This window comes from Zalophus californianus, chromosome 4 (genome assembly GCF_009762305.2).
Source record: "Zalophus californianus isolate mZalCal1 chromosome 4, mZalCal1.pri.v2, whole genome shotgun sequence".
In the NCBI taxonomy this organism is placed as follows: domain Eukaryota; kingdom Metazoa; phylum Chordata; class Mammalia; order Carnivora; family Otariidae; genus Zalophus; species Zalophus californianus.
Genome location: NC_045598.1, coordinates 43640428 through 43666138, shown reverse-complemented (window position 1 = coordinate 43666138; position 25711 = coordinate 43640428). Strand labels below are relative to the sequence as shown.

At 52.4% G+C, this 25711-nt stretch overlaps 1 protein-coding gene across 3 annotated transcripts in view; it reads left to right on the top strand.

Annotated features, from left to right (window-relative positions):
• The first annotated feature begins 5795 nt into the window (after nt 1-5795).
• Nucleotides 5796-25711, top strand: part of SSBP3 (single stranded DNA binding protein 3) — a 160157-nt gene continuing 140241 nt past the window's right edge. For all 3 annotated transcript variants that reach the window (XM_035727083.1, XM_035727082.1, XM_035727081.1), the window contains exons 1-4: nt 5796-5993; nt 6975-7047; nt 7272-7333; nt 10015-10099. In XM_035727083.1, the coding sequence (XP_035582976.1) occupies nt 5938-5993; nt 6975-7047; nt 7272-7333; nt 10015-10099 (276 nt within the window). In that variant the 5' untranslated portion in view covers nt 5796-5937. The remainder of the gene's footprint in view (nt 5994-6974; nt 7048-7271; nt 7334-10014; nt 10100-25711) is intronic.

Genomic DNA, 25711 nt, shown 5'->3' with positions numbered 1-25711 from the left:
GTTAACTCTCCCGCAGCCTTTAGAACTCAAATGTCACCTACACAGGGAGGCCCTCCCTGATCACCACTCCCTCCCCCACAGGCTCAGACTCTGTTATTCGCTCTTATAGCATCCTCTACTTGGTAGGGTTTATCATGACATATTTATCTGTGTGCCTATTGAATTAACCCTTCTCTTGCGCGCTGGACTGTGAGCTCTGAACAGAAGGAGACTGGGACTGTTTTGTTCACCCGGCATTCTCACACCTACCAGGAGGCACAGCCCATACCAGATGCTCAGAAAATCTTTGTTAAATCAATTATTTTATTCAACATTTAGCATATTTTTACTGAGTACCTGTTCTAGAGGTGGGGATAAAACTCCCACAGAGCTTAAATTCTAATGAGGGAAAAAAGTAAGATAAACAAATAAACACATACTATGGTAGTTGGTGATGGTTGCTAGGGAGAAGACTAGACCAGGATGAGGGGGGCAGGTGCCAGTCCACAGAGGTTGATTAGGGAGGGCTCTGGCCATGTTCAGACCAGGGACCTGGAGGAAGTGAGGCATGTCTGGGGGGAGGTGTTCCAGGCAGAAGGAATGGCATGGATAAAGATGCAGTGGCCGAGTGCACACAGAGACGTGCTGGCCCAAGGCCGGTGGAGGATGCAAGAGGGAGCTGCAAGGGGGACACTGCTGAAGGCTTCATGGTGGGTGGCATGGGAATGAACTCATGGCCAAGACATCCTGGAGAGGAGGTGGGGGAGGCACGGCAGGAACCTGGGAAGGACCACAGCATCGGCTTCTCCTCCCCATCTACCCTCGGCAGGACCTCACCTTGTATGTTCTTGTACTTTTCAGTGGCCCTGGCTCAGGGCCCAGCGCTTAGTAGGTGCCTTCTAGATAGAACTAAACCCATTCAAGAAAACGCCCAAAACCGTTTTGCTCTGACCAGGTGTCTCAGCACAGGTGTGTGTCCAGCAGAAGACATTTCAAAACACATTTGATTTTAAACTTCACTTCCTTCTTCCTTAGCACCTCTCTTTTTGCGGGTTCTGCTGTGCTAATAACATCAGGAGTAACCATCTTTTTCAATTTACAGAATGTTTCTCCAATTACTATCTCTGCTGAGCCCCCAAACAGCCTTCAGGGCAGTGACTCTCCACTGTCCAGAGGCAATTGGAAGCGCGGGCTTGGCCAGCACCGGCTGACAGCCCAGCAGGCAAGTGCCCCGCAGTTCCTGCCCGCCGTCCTCCTGCCCGCCCTGCACGCGGACAGTGAGGTCCTCCTTTCCCAGACGGGCTCACAGAGGGGAGGTCACCTGCCCAACATCCACCAGACAGGCCTGGACGCTGGATTTCACGCTCCCTCGTAGAGGCTCCTGATCCCATTGGGGAAACATCAGCTAAAACCAGGTTGTCCAACCTGAGCCGGAGACCCTCTACCCCCAGCAGAGGAGCCCAAGGTTTTGACCAGAGGCACCTCCACTCAATTCCAGGACCCACTGTGCCACGACAGGAGGGGGGTGGGCTGCAGGTTCAGTGACCATTCAAATGGCCGCCCCCCCATCTCCTTCACCCCAGGGTTAAGCCCACGGGCCTGAAGTCTTTTTCCTTTAGCCGCCGCTTTTCCTTTAACCCCACTGCCAAACTGATCCCAAAGCCCAGGATTTCTGCCCTCCAGTTTCTGGCAGCTGAGTGAAGGAGTGGCCATTCTAGCCCGAGCTTGGAGTTGACCTCTCCTTCTTCTTCTCCCCTACCTCATCTGCCTGTTCCTCCTCATTCTGGTCACTCAGTTATTTGAGTCTCCTTTCACCATAGTTACTGGGCACTGGAGGTCTTCGGGTGAATGATGACCGTTCTCTGACCAGGAGGAACTCATGCTCCCATTAGGGAGATGCACACATGTCCACATCTACGCAGTGTGGCCAACTGCAATCTGTTGTGGTTTGTGTGTGTGTGTGGGGGGGGGCGTCCCAGGGGCTGCCAGGGGATACCTGGCCCAGTCTGAGAGCTCAGAGAGGCTTCAGGCTTCCTGGTGGAGGTGCTACCTGCCCAGGCTGGATTTTAGAATTAGTAGGAGTCTGTCACAGAAACAAGCTTTTAGACTGAGGATTTCCCAACAGCCTAAGCTCGATGGAGTGAGGATTTTTATTTGGTTTCTTACCCAGTACCTGGAACAATGCTTGGTATAGTAGATGCTCAATAGACATGTACTAAAAGAAAGAAGAAAAAAAAGGAAGAGAGGTAGGGATAGAGAAAGGGAGGAGGAAACAGTGAGTCTAGGCTGGATGAGTCTAGGCTGGATACAATGACCTGGTACATTCTGGGGACCAAAAGTACAGTAGTTCCTGGTGGCCTGTGGTTTAAGTGGGTGGGGCTGGGAGAGGGGCCTTATCTCATCCCATTGTCGGTGGTGTCCCTTTCTTATCTCCCCCCTGGGCCCAGAGCTACCTTGAGAATGAGACCATTTTTCCTCTCGTGGTTCCCCAGTTCCCAGTACGTACACTGAATGTTGATGTACACGCAGGTATCGAACGTGTGCCGGGTGGTGGAGACACACAGATGACTCAGAGTTAGATCCTCTCCCTGCCAGGTCTGGCGGAGGAGACAGACAGTAAACAACACGGGCTACAACAATAGGCAGAATGAACACGGAGAGCCACTATGGAGGTTCAAGCAAAATGAGACCAAGCAAAGGGTTGGATGACTTTTGCTCCAGGAGTGAAAAGCAAAGAGGTTTTAGAGGAGAAGATGGCATTGAACAGGATGTTAGCCCTAAGGAATGGTCAAAGTGGGATCTTGGGGAGGGAGGCATTCCAGGTAGAGACACCAGGCCCAAAGATGTGGTCTGGGGAAAGTACAGCTGGGGGATTCAGTGGGGAAAGGTAGGCTGGGGTTTGGAATGCTGTTCTTGGGTGTTGGGACTTGCTTCTGATCTGACTGCGTCTTGGATCACTGGGTGTATATCTGGTTGGGGCTGCTGAGTGGTCCTGCTTCCCAGGAGCCTGTCAATTCCCTTCTCTCCAGCAGGCTGGGGGCTCCCTGCTCTCTCTGTCTGAGTCCTCTCACTGTCTCTTTTAGCTTCACCAAGAACCCACTGACACGGGGCCTCATTCTGTGTCAAGCCCTAGCAAAGGGCAGACCACAAGGACAGAGTGCTGTCTAGCACAGGTTCCCTGAATGCCACTCCTCTTCTCTTACCACATATGCTCCCAAAGAAGGTGCTAGTACTTTTCTTGGTGGGGGGTGGGGAAAGAAAACTATAGAAGGGAAATCGGCATCATAGAACATCAGATTCTCAAGAGATAGTAAAGATTTTCTAACCCTCCTTTCCCATTTGACAGAGGAGGAAAACGATGCCCCAACAGATAGGTTTGTGCTGCAGGCAGGGCATGGCCAACTTGGTAGACACTGCCATAGTAGATAGAGCCAGAGAAGGCCAGTGTTTTTCTTTAGCCAGGACCTGACTGATACTCATGATACTCATAATCTTTGGGCCTTGCAGACCCAAGATGAGTCAGGCTTCTTGTGAGTCAGTCTGTTGACAAGCCATCCTTGACCATTCCTAGCCCATCAAAAATAGAAGTCCAGGGGAAGGGGATGAACAGGCCAATTTAATTAGTGTGGGCTCTAAGGTACCTTGTTAGCCCTGTTAAATTAAACCGCCTAGGGGAAAAAAATAACTGTAATTATTTCCTTCTCTCCCCTATGTTGTATTTCAACTCCCTCCCAACCTCCATGCTTCTCTCATTCACAAAACAACCTTTAAACTAGGGGCTAGTGTACAGACAACCATAGACTAGGGTTCAGTATTTCCCTTTTTCTGTCTCCTTCCCCTGCGATCTCTAGGTCCCAGCAGAGAACACAGGGCGTCCAGAGGCATCCATAGGGTCTGGCTGTATTCTAATTTAGGGAGGCTTGTTACACTGAGTAGAACATTATTCCAAAAATGCACCGTCTCCTTCCTGAACCAATGCAGATCTGTTTGCTGCGGGGCATTTCTTTTAAAAGCCCCTTTTCTCTTTACAACAGATCAAAATAAGCAAACTTTAATGGTAGGGAATTCTTTATTTTGTTGAAATTTAGTTCTGAGTTTTCCTACTTGAAACGTGTTTTCCCCAGGACACTGACCTATCCTTTAATTGTTTGGTGCTGTTTGGTGCGAGGCATGTTAGGGGGAGGGGCGTTACTTGTTTATTGGAACAGCGCAGTTAAAAAAAAAAAAATCAACCTAGGCTAACAGTTTCAAGGCTCCCCTAAAGATGTATCCAAACAGGCAGCCAATCAGCGCTTACACAGCTTTTTCTGCTTGACTCTTTTAAAGAGACAGTGCCGACAGTGTTTTATCACATTTAAAGAGAACCGCGCTCTAAAAGCAGTCTGAAAATGGGGGAGTCTTCCCCTATTTCGCTGGTTTCTGGTCTAATAAGGGAGTCATAGTGTGTACTTGGGGTTCTCAGCGTGGGCAGAAAGGAGTCAGCAGCAAATAGCTGGGTCACTCTGCCAGCCCCCCCCATTTCCCATTGTACACCTGGGTCACTGACAATGGAAGCTTCCCCTCCCCCCAAGCCTGACTCTCACCCCGCTCCACTCCCCAATTTAGCTCCATTTATTTGAAGTTTGCTGATTTCTGTGGCGCGCATTCCACGTTGCGGGGCACCCAGGTGACGCCCCCGCACCCCGGAACAGCACAGTCTCCTGTGGAGAAGCCAAGGGGCTAACTTGTCAGGGCTGGCCGACCTTAGAAATTTGGGAGCAATCACTCTCCCTTCTAACACAAGCCCCCCGTCCCCTCCCCCAGGTTCCCCAAAGCACGCCAAGGACCTTTTTCGCGCGGCTCCACTTTGGGGCTTTCCAAAGTATTTTAATGATGTAGTAAAGGAGCAGCCGCGCGCCTCGGCGCCGGCTCGAGCCGCCCAGCTCGCAGCGTGGAGCCCCGGGCCCGGCGCTCGGAAGGCGGACTGGGCAAGAGAGAGGGCCGGGGGCGGGGCGGCTGGGGAGCGCACTGGAGTCTGGGGAGGGGGTCGGGGTCGGAGCCCAGGGGGGAGGACAGGCGAGGGGGAGGGGGAGATAAGGGCTGGGCCGTAGCAGGCCGGGCGGTGGAAAGGCGGGGGGTAAGGAGGTGAGGGGCAGATAAGAGAGAGGGACGTGGCGGGAGGGAGCGGGCTGCGCTCCGCTTAGGGGTCCGCGCCCCCTCCCCTCAGACGCTGCCGCAGCGCCCCACGCCCCCCAGTGGTCCCCGCCGCGGAGAGCGCCCGGCAAATCCCCTCGTCGCCGGGGCCGGGAGACCAGAGCTCCCCCAGCCCGATTCGAGTCCCCTCCCCACATCTACAGAAAAGAGAGGCGCGCGCCCCCGAGCACCCCCGGCTCGGCCGCAGGAGCAGGGGCAGCGGCTCGGTGGAGGCGGCCGCCGCGGGGACTGCCGCGGCCGGGCGCTGACAGGGCGTCCCTCCCGGCCGCCGGGCCCGCCCCCGCGCGCCGATTGGCCGAAGCGGCCATCAATCGCGGGACGTTGACGCCCGCCTCGCTTCCTCGCCCGGGTAGCCACGTTCGGTTGAGCTCCAAGTAGACCAGCGGCAGCGGCGGCGGCAGCGGTGCCGGAGGCGCAGAGGGCGGCGCAGGCGGAGCCGGGCGGGCGGGCGCGCGAGCGAGCCAGCGGGCGGCCGGGCCGGCGGGCGAGCGGCGGCGGCGGCGGCAGCGGCACCCCAGGCCGAGCCGGCGCGGGAGGAGTTCCAGGGCGATGGGGCCGCGGCCGGGGCTGACGCTTTGACAGCTGGAAAGAGCGCGGAGCCAGCGCCTGGGGGGGGAGGGAGGGGAGCGCGGCGAGGAGAGCGCGAGCGGGCGAGCGAGCGAGGCCGGGGAGGGGGCCGGGAGCGAGGGGGCAGCTCGGGAGCAGCCGGAGCGGTAGCGGCGGCGGCGGCGGCGGCGAGGCTCGGCGCCCTCTTCTCTGCAAACCATGTTTGCCAAAGGCAAAGGCTCGGCGGTGCCCTCGGACGGGCAGGCTCGGGAAAAGTAAGCCCTATTTTCCAAGTGGCGGCCGCGCCGTCGCCGGGCTGCGGGAGGCCGGTGGGAGGCAGGTGGGCGGGCGGGGGCTGCTGCGCTCCGGGCCCGGCGCCGCCTGCCTGGCCCCTTCCCCGAGGCCGCGGCGGGCGGCGTGGGAGAGCCCATTGTTGGGAGGCGGCGGAGGCCGGGGCGTCGGGGGGCGCCGCCGGGGGAGGGGGCACCTGGTGGCCGCGGGGCGTGCCGGGCGCGGGGGCCCGCGGAGAGGGGTGGGCGAGGTCCGGAGCGAGAGCTTGGGCGCCCGCCGCGGGGGCTGCACTTTGCCCCGCGGGCGCGGGCAGGGGGCGCGTGGTTCCCGCAGCCCCGAAGGCTCCTTTTGTCCGCCCGCGGCGTGAGGAGTGCGTGCCGGGGGCTTTGTTCGGCCGGGAGCGCTCTCCCTTGCCTGCCCTCGGCCTCGCCGCCCGCCCCGCGCCCTCCGGGGCGCCGCGCTGGGCAGGGACGGCGGCGCCGGTTTGGCCCTGGGCTTGGGGGACAGTTGCTTGGGTTGGGGGGGAGCTAGTGAGGGTGGCGCTTTGCTGCCCTCTCCAGAGCGCGCTGAGCACCCCGGAGTCCAGGACTGAGTCTCCCCGGATCCTCAGAGCTGGAGAGAGGGTGGCAACGAGTGGGTCGGGAAAAGGAGGGAGGCTCTGGGGTCGGGAGGCTTGCGAGTTTGAGAGACCTAGGTGGGTTTGGCCCCGATGCCAGTTGGAAGTTCAAGTTTGGGGGCTGCTCTCTAGCCCTCGCGGCTCGAGGCAACGCGTCCCCTGGTACCCACCCCCTGAATGCTTCCACCCGCGGCCCCGAGGCAGGGCCAAGCTAACTGCTCACCTCTGCTTGGGGTCACAATGGGACAGCGCAGACAGGGTTGGAAGCCGGCTGGCAAGGTCCAGAAGCGAGCGCCCCGTGTGATCTAACGCCTTCCCTCTCTTTCTGTGCCTCCTGCCCACTTTCCAGGTTAGCTTTATACGTCTACGAATATTTACTGCACGTAGGAGCACAGAAATCTGCACAGACCTTCTTGTCGGAGGTGAGTGGAATTCCCCCCCATCATCCAATTTCTTGACACCCCTTCTTCCCCACTATTCTTAGAGCCTTTGTTTTCAGGAGCAACCACTGTGGCCACCATTTTGAATTTTTATCACCTTTTGGCATTTATTGTTAGTTGGTCTTCTCAGCCTTTTGGCTCTGGGAAGCCCCCAGCCCACCTTTCCTCTCTGCTCCTCTAAGCCGTCTCTGCTCTCTGCTTTCCAGATTCGATGGGAAAAAAACATCACGTTGGGAGAACCGCCTGGGTTTTTGCACTCGTGGTGGTGGTAAGTTTGTGTGATAGTTTTGTGTGTGTGTTTGTTTTGTTCTGAGATCTGGGTCTGGGTGAACAAAGACGGGAGGCCTGGAGCGGACCCCCATGCCTTAGCTCTTGGGCTTGGCATGGAACAGGGCACCTCTGGGCACTCAGACCAGGGCTGGGGAAGGAGGGAAAGGGCAAGAGAGGTTGCTGCTTGAAGTTTTCGCCTTCTCTTTTCCCTCCTATTGAGAACCTACTAAATTGTGCCTAGTGTTTGTACAGAAACTCCTTTACTTTTCTCTCTCTCTCTGGAGCACCAGGCCCGGGGGGGGGGGGGGGGGGGGGGGGGGAGCTTGAAAAAACCTTGAAGGGTTTTTGTCAGTTCTGCATGCTGCTTTAATTAGAGGGAGTGGGGGTGGGGGAGGGTGGAGAGGGTACCAGGTCTGTTTTACAACTGGCCTGTCCCTTTTTCTTCTGTGAGCTCAAAACCTTGAGAGAGCAACTCTACTGGGGCCTTTCCCAGGCACCCTGAGAAAAAGCAAGAAGGGGCGCCACTTCCTTTAAAGATACTGATTCAGACGGACTGGACCTTCCTCTCCTCTGTGGGTCCTCCCCCCAACCCCCAGCATCCCTAAAACCACAAAGTTTCATTTTACCAAGAACCTTAACTGGTTAGCGTTGACCTCACAGAGTGCTTGTAGTTGTAGGTAGTGACTCTCCCTTACTTGTGACCCTTTCCCTCCTTTATTTGGGTCCTGCTGGGGTGGGAGATCTGTAGGTCTGGTCTCCTTGTAGGTTTGCGTAAGAACGGAGGCTTAGGGTCAGCAGGAGTGAGTCACTGTGAGTGTAAGACCTGATGTTTTGCGGGACCGATTGGTCGAGTCTTTGACATCCTTTTGAAAAGGACAAGAAAGCAGAATGGCTTTTGATATTTTGGTGGAGTTCAGAAGGATCGGAGTGCCATGTCTTGGGATCTTAGCGCGCGTTTACCTGACCACCAGTTCAGGTTACTGTTCTGAGTCTCTTTGAAATGCAGGGGATGAAGTGTCTGTTCTAACTTGCACAGAGAAAATGAGTTTTTAATGACTTCTGCCAACCTTGGAACTGCAGTGTTGTGGCCTGAGGATTCTACCTGTAGGAGTGGGTGATAGGTTTTCTGGGGTTGTTTTTGGAGAGGAGTATGTGAGCAGGGTTGGTGCGTCTGACCATCACGGATTTTGCAGAAGCTCGGGTTTAGGAGTAAAAGTTATTGAGGAGGGGCCAGGGAGTTTGTAGCGTTCGAAATCTTTAGTGTGCGGAGAAGTTGATCAGATGTGTACAGCTTCAGGGGACAGAAAAGAATGTTTTTGAGCCTCCCTCTGGAGCTACTAGAAGCCTCCGATTTTCTTGTTCTGTCCGGAAGCGTCGCCCCCCCCCCCCCATCTTGTCCTGCCTTCTCTCAGCCCCAGGAACGTGGAGAGTCTGTTGTGCTGGACCTGAGCAGTGGTGGCTCTGAGTGGTTGTGTCCGTGGTCTTGTTAGTTAGAAGTTGCTTCCGTGCCATTTGACACTGAGCAAATGACAGCTGAGGCTCTCCAGGTGGGAGGAAGCCCCGGCGCTCATTCGGAGTTGGTCAGGCCCTGGAATTCAGACACCTTGAGTGAGATGGCTTGTCTGATGACCCGCTGAGCTAGCTGTTGGTGATGGGGACAGGAGCACTAGACCGAGAATCCCACTTCTGCTCTGGTGCCTGTTTCCGTCAAGTGGGTTCCCAGCCCTGGGCCTTGGGCTCCTGACCCGGAGAGGGTTTCTAAGGCTCCGTGTTAATACCAGTGACTACCCTCTGTTTGTGTAAGGTTTTACTGGCTGGCAGATGACTTGTAGGTCTGTTCTCATGTAATACAAAGTGTTAGGGGGACTACACCAAATCTTGGAGGGGGAGAAAGCAGAGATATCTAAGCCTCCCACCCCCCCCTTTGCTAGATAGGTGGACAGTTGCCTTTCTGGGGAACGCTATTTTAACATGAAAGGACAAGATTCTTGGTGTGGACAACATCTCCTTTGGCTAATTGACATGCATTCTTTGGGTTGGGGGGGATGGTTCTTGCTTAAGAATTCCTTGGGGGAGGGCCTGGATGGGAGTGGGGGTGAGATGGGAGGGGTGGGGGTGTGGGCTCTGGGCTCTGGGATTAAGAACCTGTAGGTTTCCTTTATTGCTAGTCATCCAGATTGCTCCGCATATGAATCATAGTCCTGACTTTGACAGTTTAACCTTTTTATGAAATGTAGCCATTTTGGTTGGGGGGATGGGGGTAAAAGGAGCACAGATGAAGCAGGCCTGGATTCTTATCCAGATTCCTACCTGTCCTATCTGGGCACCCATAAATGGGTTGTACTAATCCATCCAAACTTCAGTTGCCCCTTGAATAAAGTAGGGCTAGTCATCTACCTTATAGCCCCGCGGTAGTTACAAGCAGGGTCATGGGCGTGAGGCATCCAGCGCACAGTAGGTGCCCGATCAGTGAGAACTAACACTCTTACTACAAAGGTCTGGCTTGCCAGAAGAGGTTGGTCCGTTGTGTTTTCAAGACCAAGTTTGCCGAAAAGGTTGGAAACGTGGGATTGGAGCCTTTGGGAGATGCTGTGCTGTTAGTCCCGCACATTGTACACTTGTCGTTGGTACACGAGTAATAATTAGTAACCCGATCTTATTTTATTTTTCGACTTGCAGTGTATTTTGGGACCTTTACTGTGCAGCTCCTGAAAGGCGAGACACTTGTGAACATTCGAGTGAAGCAAAAGCCTTTCATGATTACGTGAGTAACAAATTTTTAATCCTGGCAATAATTACAGGGTTGGATAGCTCTAACTTCTTTAGTACCAGAAGCAAATACACAGCCAATTGGCAGTGGTCTTTGTTTTCTCCTGGCCTTTCTTTTGTTCTGCCCACCTCCCTGCTGCCCTTGCCCTGTTCTAACTTGGGGAACGGTGTTTCATAATGTTGTAATTATGCAGAAGAGTGTAGATACCTATCTGGAGGATTAAATGGTGGTGTTCAGGGCTCAGCCATGAGAGGTTGATGTTCAGAGTGGACAGTTAGCTGGGAAAGGACTGAGCCTCCTCGGTGTTGGTTTAATTAAAAAATTGGCCGCCGCCACCGTCACAAAAGAAGCAAATCTGAAACTTGTGTTTCAGAGCAGAAGGGGTGGTTGAGTGAAGTTTGGTGAAATGGGCTGTTTCCTTACTTTCCAGGGAGCAGGCTTTTCAAATTATGTTTTGGGGTGTGTGGGGGGGGGAGGGCTCACGTTGTGCCCACTAAGACCATGTATACTTTGAAGTCCTTGGCTGGTCCATAATTTTGTGTTCAAAATGTTCTTGTGAAGATAGTTAATTTCATCACCTCATAGCTCTTGCTACCCTATCATTCATCCTCTACCTGGATGAGTTTCTTAAGATTTATGAAATGCTTATAAGAGCGATGTCTGCTGCATATCCATCTCCCGTGGCAGTCCCCCTCAAAAAAAAAAAAAAAATTTAGACTCCAAACAGGGGTTGGAGTCAGAATTTATGATCAGATGAAACATGATCTGGGGGACGTGGGAGATGGAAGGGGAAGTGTCTGCGGTTCTTCCCAGCCTCCTTCCAGTCTTCGCTTCCCACTGGCCTTGTAGATGGTGTGTGTGTGTGTGAGAGAGAGAGAGTGTGAGTGTGCGCACACATGCACATAAGAGGTGGTTTATTTGGTCTTGCACTTTGTCATGAGGTGGGTAGGAATGGTCTCTAAGCTCTCGAGCATGAAAGTTGGTTTCTTGAGTGTCGTCAGGGCCCACCCACTTTGCCAGGCCGCATGTGTCCCCTGCGTGCAGAGGACACACCTGGGACACCAGAAACTGCCCTAGGACCCCGGAACCCATCTGGTTGAATTTCACAAGTGGTCAAATCCCATTACCATGCATATCTTTATGGTGACAGTTTCTCCTGTAATACAAAGAGTTAGAGATTACGCGGGAGGCTCACTGGTTTTGAGACTATTCAACGGGATGAAGTTTTGTTGTGACGCTAAAGGTAATGCCCTTGGAACAGACTGCTGTGGAAATGGACCAGTTCTTGTGCTCTCTCCAGGACTGAGAGATAAAAGCTGGCGAACAGTACTTATGGCCTGGTAAACTTTTAGTAGTTAAAGGTGAGGTGACTGGTTCTCTTGTGATGTGGTTCTTCTGGGAAAATCCGTGGTGATGATCATAGGGTTTCCTGAGCTGGAGGTTGGGGGAGGAGGCCAGAAGGTACATGAGGCATATAAAAATAGTTGGTGAATTTGACCCTTTTCTACCTAGTAAAAATCTTTTTTTTTTTTTTTTTTAAATGTACAGAGAGCCCATCCCTGCATGGCCAGTTTTGCAGCACAAATGGTTTCGTTTTGGAGTTGGAATAGGTGGACTTGCCTATTTCAAGTAAATCTCTTGATAGAGGATGTCTGTGTTATCTTTTGCAAGCTATCAGAGAAGTTAATAATTTTTAACCAAGTTTGGTGCTCTAGCAAATGATGTAAGGTTGTGGCAATTTGTGGTTTGGTCTGCCATCTTGAAACAATATGGGTGGCAGCGAAAGCTTGCATGGGTTTGCTTTCCATGACTTGTTAAGGAATGGTGGCAGAATTATGTGGCGAGTACTGAAATCGGCGTGGACATGTAGAAGATGCTACCTAGCGTTGAAGTCACACTGATTGAGGCCCAGGAGTCACAGACTTGGGGGTCAAAACCCTTTATCCTAGATTGGAATCCACTTGGTGTCATTGGCCTGAGAGTAAGTAAGATCGTGCAGGGGGAGGGATGGAGTGATGAATGGCGGCAGAGAGGGAACATCTGTATGGTGAAGGAGTTACAGGGTGGCATTGGGCTGCAGGGGTGACAGGAGCAACTGATAAATTAAGAGAAATATAAGAAAGTTAAGAAACGGAACCCTCTTTTTTCTTTGTCCTTCTCAGATCTTCATGTGTTCTCTCCATTCCCATGGCTACCATCTAGTTAGTCCTCATTCCTTCTTGCTAGAATTATTGTTGTCTCTTTCCAGGCCCTCTTTCTCTTGTCTGGAATGCATGCTTCTCTTATCCATTCGAATCCTGTCCATCTTTTAACTTCCTTGTGGACTTTTATGATAGTTTTCAGCGCGCTCTGATCACTCCATCTCATTATCTATGGAAACCATCTATACAGAGCCTTTGTTGGCGGCTTTCCATGTGCTGGGCCCCTGTGCTGAGTGCTTTGGTTCAGTCTCTCAAATCAAGCTGCCAGTGGCCAGGTGAGAGGAGTTGTTAACTCCATTTTGCAGATGAGGAAGCTGAGGCACAGAGAGGTTAATTCACTGCTAAGGGGTAGAATGAGGATCCAAACACAGGCCATCACTGACTCCGGAATCCCTGCTCCTAACTGCCGAGGCTCAGCCCTGCAGGTCTGTGGCAAGTGTCATTTGTTTGCACCTATTCCGACTAATTTCTCTCTTAGGCTTGTCTTTCCAACCACAGCTTATTAAGTTTTTCCATGCCAGAGACCATTCATTGATCTACAGAGCTATTCAGCTCTGTAGCTCCCACAATACCTTGCACACAGTAGGCATGTGTGCTAATTGAATGAAGGGGTTAAGGAACTATGGGTAAGAAAAAATAGGTAATTTGGGGTCGCTGAGGAGCCTGGCCTAGAACAGCCACTGGAAATATTGGAAGATGGTTCCTTCGGTGATTTCACTTTTGCTGGGTGATCTTGAGCCAGGTGATTCTAGTGCTGGTTAACTAGTTACCTTACATCTTGTCAATAAGAGTGTGCAGTCACTGGCCTTCCCTTTGCCATTGAGGCGATTCAAAGATTCTCCTAGTTTGTGGAGGAGGTTGCACAGCCCAGGTACCCACCCAGGCCTCGATGGGGGTAGTGAGTATTAGGGGGCATGCCCAGCTGCTGTGGGGCTGGAAGGATCTTTGGAAAGGACCTCAGCTGGGAAGATCCTGGTCTCCACTCTCCCAGGGAAAAGATTTTGTGTTCCTGACAAATTGTCTCCCCTTCCTGACAATGGGGTCAGGGGTCAGGTGATATAAAGGCTCCTCTCAGGTCAAGGCCAGGCTATAGGGCCTGGAATAAACCAGGTGACTCAGCGGGGAGGGGGTTTAAATTTTCTTTGAATTCGTGAGTTTTTGTTTGAGTCACAGTCTGTCCTCCCCGCCCCCGGCCCCCCGCAAACACCTGGCATGTTATTTGTAAGCCTGAGCGCCCTGATGTTGACCACATGTAATGTGGAGTGTTCGGGCATTCAGTACAGCAGTGGATTTTTCTGAGAAATCAGTTTACCCTAAGGCAGAAGAGCCCCGAGGCCCTGGGAGGAGGCTCACACGGGGAACCTGCTCTGAGAGTTTTCCACTCCCACCAGAGCAGGGCTTCTTAGGGTATCGGTAAAAGCCCTTGGGGTGCCATTGGGTTCTCTTAGACCCTGTTGTCTGGGGCCTGGCCTTTTGTGGAGTGGACGCTCCCAGTGCCACCTGTGTCTCTCACTTCGGGCCACCTTCTCCGTTTGTCTCTCCCCCTGGGTCCGTGTGGCTGGTAGAAAGAAGTATCTTTGGTGCCTTCTGGGCTACCAGCATCCCTTTCCCTCCTTGTGGTAGCTAATTGTGTGTTTTCTGCTTGGTGGCAAGAAAAGAGTGGAGTAGGCAAGACCCAGAGGTGTGGTCTCTGAGCTGAAGGTGCTCGAGAGCCTCGGAGGCTCCTTGCACCGCTCATGTCACTGCAGTTCTTATAAAGCCTTTCGGTGAAGGCTTGTGGTTGGGCCTCACGGTGGCTTTATTGGTCAGGTGTTATTCCTAAGTTTCAGCCCCATTTCACAGATGAGGAAACCGAGGCCTGGAGTTTAGATAGTTTGTCCAGGAGCATGTAGCAGGTGGCCGGGGGGAGGTGGTGGTGACGGCAGAGCTGGGACTAGATGTGCGTCTTTCAGATTCTTTCTCTCAACTTTTGACAGCCCTCATTTGTGAACAGAATTCCTGCTGAATGGAGGGGAGGTGTTTGCGTTTGACCCCAAGTGTGCCCGTATATAGTCACTGAAGAAATGCATTCAGCAGAGAGTTAGTCTGAAGCCCCAGCAAAGTGAACTGCAGAGTCACTGGCAGAGGTGGGACGTGAGTCGGGAAGGGAGTTTGTTATGGTACAGTGCCTCTTTTGGCAGGGAAAATGTGATAAAAGCTCTGGCCTTTCCTTCCAGAAAATACATGTGTCCCCACAAAGGAGACTTTGTACCTGATTTTGGGAGGTGTACAGGCTGCTGCACCTAACCCCAGCCCCTCCGTGATTCCTAGTGAAGAACTTGGGGCGTTATACTAGACATGGAATCCCATGACCTTGGTGAGCGTTGAGCCTCAGTTTCTCCACTGTGAAGACCTGAGGTCCCTTTCTCCTCTGCCACCGTGAGCCCCTGAGGAGGAGGGCCTGGTTCCCTTTCCCCTTTGCCGCTGCAGCAGGACTCTCCTGCCCCCCTCACCCCCAGCTGTGAGCCTATGTCTCCAGGCTGCGAGGTTGGGGGGGGGGGTTAGGAAAGTGCCCCAGAGGCCTAGGCGTGGACGCGAGCTGAGGTATTTGTGGCTCTGTGGCAGGGGTCCAGCGTCCTTGGTGGGTTTGAAATAGCAAAGTGATATTTGAGAGGGCTCTCCTTGGATGTGCTGAGCTGGGGTTCCTGCCAGGCGGGGAGTGTCCACGCCTGCCAGAACCCTTTGGGGGCGAGGGCTGGAGAGGGCCGCCGAGTGGGGCAGAATGGGAGGGGAAGGGCCACGACCCAGCTCTGAGGAGCTGGGGAGTGCTCTCCCTAGAGATAAGCCAGCCTAGCCATCTGTCCAGAGGTCCTGGCAAGTTCCTAGCAGTTGCCTTTGGCTCTGACCCTTGGCACCCTTGTGTGGCAGATTAAAAAGACAAAACATAACACACGGTTATTCCCCCCACCCTAGGCCCCCCACCCCCCGCCTTGGAGCTTAGACTTTGTGTTGTATCCTTTCTTCGGGCTCCTACCCCGTTTGCTGCAATTCCTCCTACCACAGAGGCTGCCAGACTCTTCCATCGGTAGCTAATTAAACACTAAATGAGTAACTGGAATTGCATTTTGCCAGAACCCAGGCTGTGCAGCCACCTTAATGGGTTTCAAGTGGCGGCAAGACCCCAAATTGCAAATCCTTGGCCTTTATTTCAAGGGGGGAGGTGGGGCTGGGGCAGGGGCGCCGGGTGGCGGGGGTAGAGTGGTGGGGACCCAAACAAAGTTTTTGGCAGTGGTCACTTCATTTGAACTCCAAGACCAGCCGTGTGCACGTCTGTGCATAATGCCATCTTTGTTAGCTAAGCATTTGCAAACTTGGACCAAGAGTTAGCTCTGTGCCCACCACTGCTTCGAGGAGCCAGAGACCCCCAGCTCTCCCTGCAGTGTCCCTTTGGCTGTCTTAATTTTCCAAGGGAAGCGGGTTCTTTAGTGGAGACCTCAGGCCAGACCTGCCTTGCCCCCTCCCCCCGACTTTTCCTGCCTCTGTGTGTGAGTTTGTGTGTGTTTAAGTCTTCAGAGGGAGAAGTGGAAGGGAGGTGTGTGTGCTTGAGGGCCTGTCAGCCGAGATAACAGAAATGTTACAGTAGCTGTAGCCTTTATAATAGTGTCTAGGGTTTAGAGTATTTAGAAAAATTAATCTTTTTTAGCTTGGTAATAATTCTGACCACGGCACAAGTGCATTAGATGATTCACATAAACTTCTTTAATACATGTTGCTAGGAGCTTACAGCAAATAGACAATAACGATTGTTTGTTTTTGATTCGCCAGGGTAATGGGGTTTTCTGGAGCCTTGGTGAATGGGTTTTAGAAACATTTCTCTCCCGTGTTTTGCTTTTCTTTTCTCGGATCTTGAATCCCCTGGATTTTGAAGGGTTTGGGCTCTGGCTGGTGGCTGGGACGCACACCTCAGTTCCAGCCCTCACTGTCGTTTCCTGGTGGGGTGGATTTTCAGATCCTTCATTCCCCCCTCCCCACCCCGTGGGGTGGTGGGGGGAGTGGTGATTCCTTTGCATGGTTGTTGTGAGAGTTGAATAGTATCACCTACCTATAAAATGGTTGTCTCTCTGTGCCTTGTGCTTGGTGAATTTGTTTTCTTCCTAAAGTTTCCCCCCAAAACTTTTAATGTGATGGGGACAACAGCATCTTTTTCTGGGAGAGCAAGCTGACCTGAGGGAACTGGACATTTGAATTTCCCAGTGATGCCCTCCAGTGCCTGGGCTGCCCTGATGTGCCATGGAGTCTCCCCCTCCATACCAGCTGTCTTGTCTCATCCCCACACCCCTGCCAGGGGCAGAGCGAGCAGTCCTGCCACAAGCTGGCACTGATAAATGCTCCCCTGAGATGTCTGCACCCCTTATCTGTGTGGGACAGAGGAGTCCCGTCCCCATCCCGCACAGAGAAATGGTAAGACCCAGAGGGGCTTGCAGCTTGGCATCAGCAGAAATCTGGATTCACATTTTGGCCCCACACCCCTTGTTCCTGGGGGAGCCTCCACTTCTCAAGATCCTCAAGATTCTCTCCACTGTGAACTAGGCAGAGGGGTCGTCCTTGCTCATCCTGCTGTTGTGGGGGCGGGGGTGAGAGGAAGAAAAAGAAGCCTGTCCGGGGAGGTTAGTTGTGCGGTGATGTGCTGTGTAGATGTTCTCAGGGATGGGCACGGTTGAAAGCCGCTAAGTTGGGTCATCCTTTCCTGTATGTAGCCTGCCCTTGCCTGCCTCCCGTTTCACTTGGCTTTTTGATGGGGCTAGGAGTCCCGACAAGGAGCCTTAGGAAGCGAGCCTGGGAAGGGATGTGTCACCGTTGCAGGTCTGCGGGAAGCTGGTGCTGGTGTGTTGGCTGCTTTCGCTTCAGGCCTCTGAGGGCTGAGCCTGAGGGAGGCACCGGGCAGTCGGCTCCCAGACCAGGAGCGGGAGACACCGCGCAGTTTTGTGGTGTTGATCCGGTTCACTGACCGAGTGCCTGCTCTGAAGAGACAGATGCAGCCCAGGATGTGGTAAGTGCTTAGGAAGCCTTGTGCGGAGTGATGTCCATCTTCCGAGAGACCAGGATGCAGTCGGGACAGGTGGTAGAAGGCAAACCGTCCCGCCCTCTGTGGCGGCCAAGAGATGTATTTAACGGGTATGTACATAGCAGGGTTGGAGGTGATGGAACTGGAGGTCACCTAGTCATCTAAGAAATAGGTAAACTGAGCTCCAGAGAGGAAAGATGCCTCACCTGAGGTCGCCAGTAGGACTCAAACCTGCAAACCCAGTCGGGATCCAGGATGCTTTCCGCTGCCTTAGCGCCGCCTTGCTGTACTTCAAGCTGGGCAAACTCAGGCGTGTTGATTAGCCTCTCTGTTTCTCCGTGTCCTCAGGTAGAAAATGGGGTTAGTAAAGTATACCCCTCCTCATAAGGTTGTCGTGAGGATGGAATAAATGAGCTTATGCGCCTGCACGCATCCCCCCTCTGTAATAGGGCCTGGCGCAGCAGAAGTACCACGAAACGTGTGCTGTTCCTTTTGTGACCTCACCTGGGGCCCTGTATGGATCCTGGCTTTCTCATGGCCAAAAGGGAGGTGGCAGCAGAACGGTCTTGGTGTGGGAGGTGTGTCCCTGTGGACGTGAACGGTCACCGGCTGCCTCACTCGTTGATTAGCGCTCTTGATCCCTGGATTTGAATCTGCCGTCTTCAGGTACCCTTGAGCAGCTGGAGGGCGAGGGTCTCACACACACAGCCTCCAGACCAGCCGCAGTGCTTGTGAGGATGAAGTGAGACACACTTAGGGGCACTCCTGGCTGGCACCTGGACTGGGTTCGTTCAAGTGTCCGTTTTCTCTTCTGCTGGCCACATCTCTTGACCTAGGAATCTGGAACTTTCCCCTGCCCCCTCTGACTCTTTCTGTGGTCCCTACTTGGTACCACACTACCTGAGATGGGGTTTTTGCTCCCCTGCCCTGTGGCCCTTCTGTAGAGCAGATGCCAGCCTGGAATGTGGCAGTCTCCGCCAGGCCTGCCAGGACCACCCCCATGGGAACACTCCTTTCTTTTATCCCCAGGAATTGTGTGTCTGTATTCACTTGCTACTTGCTGCCCAGAAGGAGAACGATTTGGGTCAAGGTTGTATCTCTTCCCTTCCTAATTTGTAGATTAAAAGCTCTCGAAGGGCAGGAGCTCTTATCTGTACCCCTTTTGTGCCACCCCCACTCCTGGGGCCTATTGCAGAATCTTGAATAAATCCCCAGATTGGTGAGCTAGACTCTGTGCCTTGAGAGGCGGGAAAGGTCTGATCCCTGCTCAGGGATCAAGTGTGTTAAATACACATTTTAATGGAGATGGACAAGTGGCACATGGTAACGCATTGTTTTGCAAACTGAGTTGTGACCCATTAGTGCCTTGGGAAATCAACTTAGTGGGTCACGACTGGCAATTACAAAAAACGAAACAACTGTTATCATACGGAGTAAGCCTAAGTATTGTTTCGGGAAACTTCTGTTTTCTGTGATTGCTGTGTGAATAAACGTGTGTCCTGAGTTTGTGAAGTAAAATTTGCCTTCTCGTGGGTCTCAGTGTAAACTTTGAAAGCCTCTAGCCCAGAGAGGGCTGAGATTGAATCCTGGGGCCCACAGGTGGGGTGACTTAAGACAAGTGACAAGCGATTGCTGATCCCTGTTTCGTGACCTGTAATAAGGAGGGAATGATTCCCACCTCCGAGGGTTCTTGAGAGAGCTGTGTCCCCACCATGCCTCTCGCTTCCAGAGTGGTGCCTGGTGGTTTCCTTGGTGGCTGCCTTTGGCCTTAGCTGCCGTATTCTCTGTGCAGAGAACATGTAGAAGGTGCTCAGCAGATGCTTGCCGAATGCTGAATAAGTAGTAGCCCCCACTTAAAGTCGGCAGCTCATCCCTGCTGGCTGGCCACAGGACTCCTCCTGCCTGTCCTCCTGTGTGTCTGCAGGCGGGGCGGGGTCCCCGGCCCCCTGCGGAGGGTGTTGTCTGAACATCTGCATGGCTCAGGCTCTGGCTAGGGCAAGAATCTCAAGAATAGGTCTCAGGGCATCCTGTCTGACCCAGGTTGGCCCAGCCTCCCAAATTCTCCGTCCCCTCCCGGTGACGGCTGTTTGCACAGCTCCCGAGGCAGGCTTTGTGTCTCCCGCTCTTTGTGTGTTTGGGTGAAGCGCCTGACATTTCACTTCTGTCTCACAGTCCTCTGACCTTAAGAAGCACGGCAGCTCCCTGGGGCCCCTGTCTGAGGTTTTCCTCTGATCCTTCCCTCCCGGTCACAAAAGGCCGTTTGAGAGAGCAGGCTGTGGGATGGCATACCTCCCCCCTGCGCCCGGGATGCTAGCTGCAGCTTTGTGAGCTCATGGGGTAGACAGAGCGGGGCTTCGCAGACTGGAGCGGGAGCATGGTGGGCGCGCAGTTAGTGCCAGGCGTCCGCCGCGGGCTGGCTCTGTGCCGGTCAGTGCTGGGTACCAGAGCAGCGTCACGGACGGTACACGGGATTTGGACTTGGAGGACCAGAGGTCCAAGTTCTGATTCTTCCGGATGGCCCTGGGTGAGTCATCTGGCCTCTCTGAGCCTTCGTTGGCTCATCTGTGATATGAAACGGTGTGAAGTAAAGGCCTGGATTTTTTTTTTTTTTCTGCCTCTCGAGCATTTTAGAAGTCGGGTGAGAGCCTGTGAAAATGGTTTGTAAATTGTGGTCCCCTGTTGAGAAGGCTTTTTGGAATGTGAACAGACTGTCAAATCGTAGAACGTGTGTTAAGAAGCACCCTCTCAACTTACAGATGGGGAAACTGAGGCCTGGAGTGGGACGGTAACAGCAAGTGCATGGCCAGATGGACACCTGATTCTCGTGGCCGTCCCTGAGTTTGGAAAACCTTTGCTTCAGAGGCAGGTGCCTGTGCCTGTGCCATCTGCTAGGAATTTTGCAACTTTCTTTGCGCAATGCCGTGGGCGTCCCGTGGCTTTGGCCATCCGTGGCCTGTGCTGAGGGGGGCAGACGGCCCAGTGGGCAGGCCTGGTGTTGGGCGTGTGCACGCTGCTGTTCTTTTCTCACCGTCCTTTAGAAGGCTTCCAGTAGCAAATGTTACCCTCTCTCTGGAGGCCCTTCCTCTTGGCAGCGCCAGCCGCCCGCCGCCCACCAGCTCCCACTCCACGGGCCCACTTGTGTTATACGAGGCTGCCCTGGCCCGCAGCTCTGGTGGCAGGTTTCACTGCGGATCTCCAGGCTGGTGAGCTGCTGCAGACAGGGGTTTTACAGCATGACAGGGAATTTCAGCCACCACGTTATCTGCGAATTGGCCAATTGATGGTTTCAGCAGAGCATTTCAGCATCGGGGAAGCCAATACAATTTGAGTTAGTTGTGATGGCTGCCACTTTAAATACTGCAGTGAATTTCTGTCAGCGAGCTAATGCGTGGAATAGGGAATTGCAGAAAACTTGATCACCGGAGTGCATCAGTCGATTCTGACCCCAAGCTATAGAAAATGAACTTAAATCTAGTTGACTGTCGCCACGCACTTTCTTTGGCATTATTTTGCTAGCAGCATCTTTGTCAAAGGGAACTTGAAGAGAAGAGACGGGGTAAAAATCATGGTGTTGGACTCTGGCCGCCACTGTTGGAGGGGGTGATGATCTTCCACGGAAGGTTGAGCCATTGGGAGTTGGGGTGGTAGTTTCTTGCTGAGGGATAAGTAAACTATGGCGTTGTGGCTTAATAATAACCAATCCCTTGTTTGACGAAGGAAACTAGTGTTTATTGAGCAGTTGCTATGTGCCTAGACCTTGAAGAAAGTGTTCTTATTCAGTTCTTGTCCTTTTGGGGCAGTGTAGGGGACAGGATCTTCGTCCCGTTTCATGAAGGAAGAACTGTCGGGAACAGTGACCAAGTTTGAGTGCTAACCGTATGCCAGGCCCCGTTCTGAATCCTTTCGGCTTTCTCTCTTGTCATCCTCCGAACAGCCCAGTGGGTTAAGTTCTGTCCGCATTCCCATTTTGTAGAAAAGGAAACAGAGGCACTAGAGGGATTCAGTCCTGTTGGAGGTGGGCTTTAAAAAGAAAGTACTTTTCACTACCACACCACACTGCCTCCCCAGGAATTAGTACCAGATTTGACGTCTTTAATTAACCGATGACCCACTGCCCAGGCCAGGGTAGTTTGGTACTGGCTCTGGGAGGAGCAGGTGGGAGCGCATCCCGAGCGAGATGCATAAGCTGAAGCCCTGAGTGTGGGTTGGATGGTTCCTTCCCAGGCTGGTTTTCGGTGAGCTCGCCTGGGAAGAAGACCTTGCTTTGGGCCTGCATACCCTCACGGAAAGTTTTCCCCATCTCTTCACTGACAAGGCCCCCTTTTATTAATTCTCTGTCACCTCCTGTGGACTCCATGCCTGAACATATTCCATTTGCAAATAGATTGCATGCATTGAGTCACCGTTTTAACTAAGAAATAGGAAAAACAAGAACTATGGAGTTGCTGATTAGAGCTGTTTATCAGCTCACGGGAGCTAGTGTGAGCACGCCAGGTTGGTAGAATTCTAGTCAACAGAACACATTGGGAGTTTTGGTTCCATTTCAGATGAGTAGACTTGATTTTTGTTGAGCCTAAAAAAAAAAAAACCACGAGCCATGCTTCAGTCTCCAGGAGGGTTTTTAGGAGACCTGGTTAGTGTCCTCGGGCTGGGAACCTGTGGCTTCCATCCTTCCTCCGCCCTCCTAGCGGTGTGGGAGGCTCCTTGTAGGCTTGTTTTGGAATGGCCAGGTGTGGGCTTTGTGGAGAGAAGGCCCTCAGTTGTTCCCCGCACCCCCCCCGGGGGTCAGCAGGGGCAGAATGCAGAGTTCATCCTGGGTCATCCCTTGAAGCCTGGAAGCACAGGCTGCTCAGAGCTTTCCTGTGGGGAGAACCCACCTTGGGGGGATGGGTGGCCCAAGGGACGGAAGACTCTGCATGGAGATGGTGAAAGGCTCCCATCTCCAGAAGACGCCTCCGAGACCCCTGCCCCCTCCCCCACAAACAAGTACCGCCTTCCCTACTCTTGGGAGCTGGTATCCAATGGAAGAGATGGCTCACTGGGCAGAAATCCTCTTTCACAACCAAACTTCCCCACTTCCTGGCTGTGTAACCTTCGACTGACCATTGTCTTCTGTCTGGGCTTCACTTTCCTGATTTGCAGCATGGGGCCAGTTGAGGGATACAAAAGTGATTTCTGGAACAGTGGTGACTGGCATTTGCCACACACCCTGGGCCGGGCACCGTGCATGGGCATGGAGTTTAATCCCGGTAACTCTCTACAAGGCAAAGGCTATTTTTATTCCCTTCTCTGGACAGGGAAACTGAGGCTTAACTGGTGATGAGGTCATTAAATACGGGAGTCCGGGTCTGAACCCAGGGCCTCATTCCTAGCCTTCCGAGCCATACTGTTATTCTAACAAACTTTTGGGTGACTTTCGGAGTTGGGGACCTTGGGGTAAAAATGCACTTTGAAAGAACCGGATCATTTCAGGAGAAACCTGGAAACGTGTGTCTTAAAAAAAAAAAAAAATGTCAGCAACGGTTTGCTTCCCAGTGAGATGAATGCAGATAAACCTATTTTGACTGTTAACTTATTTTGTTGCTTAAAAGCCAGTGACATGTAGCATTGAATTTATTTTTCTTCACAGCGTTTAAGTGTTTGCCACTTCTTGAGTGACGTGTGTGAATTTGGGAATTGCCTGTACTTTGGGAATGGAGGCCGCTGCTCATATTTCAGGCTTTTGCCTTGAGAGGGACTGGGGGCAGGTGTATGCAGGGCTGCAGCTGAGAAGGGGCTCGTGGGCTGTGTGTGTACCTGTGTCTCAGGGTGTTGCCAGAGCCAGAGCCCGCTCTGAAGTTGGGGTCACGGTGGAGCACCGATTGCAGGAGTCTTTGTGACTGGAAGCCTAAATATTTATTCTGTTCTGTCCCTAATGAAAACAAATTGTCAACAGTTGTTCAGTAACTGACTAAATTAAAATCTGTAATTAGTCAATTAGATTAAAGAGTTGGCACAACCTGATTGTATCATGCTGGTTAGGTTATTAAGAGAAAGGGTGTGATTTTTAATTACTGAATGCTAATTTTGACAGTTTCAAATAGAAACAGACGTGTTTTTCCCCCCTTTCCCTAATTCTGAATGGTTTGGAAAGTAAAGACGCTCAGTGTATAAATTCAATGTATAAATTATGTTTTTTTCTTTTCTTTTTTTTTTTTTTTTTTGAAGGAAAATAATCCGTGAAGGCCCTGCCACAGAGTAGGGGGATTTTAGTTAAGAGGCCACATTGGATTTCATTGGACGGGTTAGCTGGAGATCCTTCCTTTCTTGAAGGATGGATGGCCTGGCGTTTGGCAGCTTTGTTTTTGCTTTAAATGAGAAGTTGGACCTCAGCTCCAAGTAGTTGTCATTGAGTTAGAGTTCTTTTTAGGTTCCCCCCTCGTCTCTCAACTCATGGGGCTTTTCTGACCAGCACCCCAGAAGCGATGGGCCGCAGGAGACAGAATCCAGTGAGGAAACGCCTGTGTTTGAGAAGTGTGCTGGGACTCAGACACCCCAGCACACGTGAGTAGCCATATCTGACTTTTTAGAAAGTATTTTCTCATGTACTGGGCAGCCCTGTGAGAGCGACAGACAGGATGTAAGTTCTTACTGCTCTGCTTTGTGGCTGAGGAGAGTCGAGGTCCTAGGAAGGAGGTGCTCAGGTGTGGGGTTGCGGGAAGGGGAGGACGGGGGTTGGCGGGAGCAGGGCTGTGTGCAGGCAGGAGTTCTGTCAGGCAGGTAGGCCAGAGAGGAGAGGGCCTTCTTGCTTGGCCGGAAGATAGGATCAGAAGGTAGGGCCCGCTGATGGATTTAGAAGTATAGAAAGCCAGCAGAGAGTTCAGGATGAATGGAGTAGGCCGACTGTAAAGGGAGCAAGTCCTTCTGTTTTGTTTTTCTGGGGGATGCTATCTCATTGCCTCCCCTGCGAACACTGGAACACGGGTGTAAGCAGCCTTGGAACTAGGGGGATGAAATGTGAGCTGTTTCCAGACCCCAGCATCGCCTGGATCCCTTCAGCTGCCAGAAGGAGCTTCTTGCCTCGCCGCCCTCCTCCTCAGCTCCTGGGAGCTCACATGTGGTCAGCACTGGAGGCTGTAAGGCGTTCTGCACATAGGTCATGTTATCTGGAGAGCCTCAAGCCATAGAAGAGGTCCAGGGGCCACCGCAGAAGGCCACTGGCCCTTGCTGCTCCTTGCCTGGGTCCCATGGATAGTGACAGTGGCTTGAGACTCTAACCCCAGTTCCCCAGCCGAGGGGCTCCTGTTTCCTTAAGGCCCACTGGGCATCCTCTCTGTGCCTCCAGGAACCACACTGAATGGTGCTGTTGATGTTGAAGCATAGGCTCTACTTTTTGCCATCGGAGTTTTCCATGATCCATTTTGGAAGCACCAGTTAAAATGGCCTTTGGTTTTCAAGATTTAATATTAAAGCAGCTGGTGATCCACAATGAGTCTTTTAAATTTTTTTAATATTTATGTATTTATGTATGTATTTTCTAAAGATTTTATTTGAGAGAGTGAGAAAGTGTGCACAACTGGGGGGGGGGAGAGGGAGAAGCAGACTCCCCACTGAGCAGGGAGCCCGATGCAGGACTCGATCCCAGGACCCTGGGATCATGGCCTGAACTGAAGGCAGATGCTTAACCAACTGAGCCGCCCAGGTGCCCCCAGAATGAGTCTCTTTTTGAAGGAAGCAATTTTGCTGTTTGTATTTTGATACAGGTATGGGGTGCTGGGGAACCAGAGTGCAGAGAACAAGGTGAAGCAGCCTGGGCTCTAATACCCAGTAGAGCTTTTATTTATTGTGTAACCTGTGCCAGTTGCTAAACTGAGCCTCAGTGTCCTCATCTGTAAAATGGGTTGCACTCAACTTGCAGTACTGTTTTGAGGTGAGGATGCCAAGCACCTTAGAAAATGCCCTTTAGTATTTCTGGAATAAAAGAATGAGAGGCTGAAAGGTTGCCAGTGCTCTGGGGAAAGTATCCCTGCTTAGGGAACTGCACCAGGTATGTTCAGACACATGAGTAAATAAGAGGAGCTGAATAAAAAGTACGAAGTATTTACAAGTGGTGGTTTGGTATGTGTTCTGAATTTGGAATTCTTTCAGACTCAGGATCCACAGCCAAGGTTAAAGAGGTGGTGTGTGTGTGTGCGTGTGTGTGTGTGTGTGTGTGTGTGTGTGTGTGTGTAGTGGCAAATAGAAGAAAGGAAGTGACATTACTAGGAGAGAGTTTATTTTAAAAGCTTCCCCACTGATAGATTTGTAGTCCTGAGTAAATAGGGAAGCTTGTAAAACTTGATTCATTTTCTTCCTGAAGTCTGTTTTTGCTGGGGAGTGGGG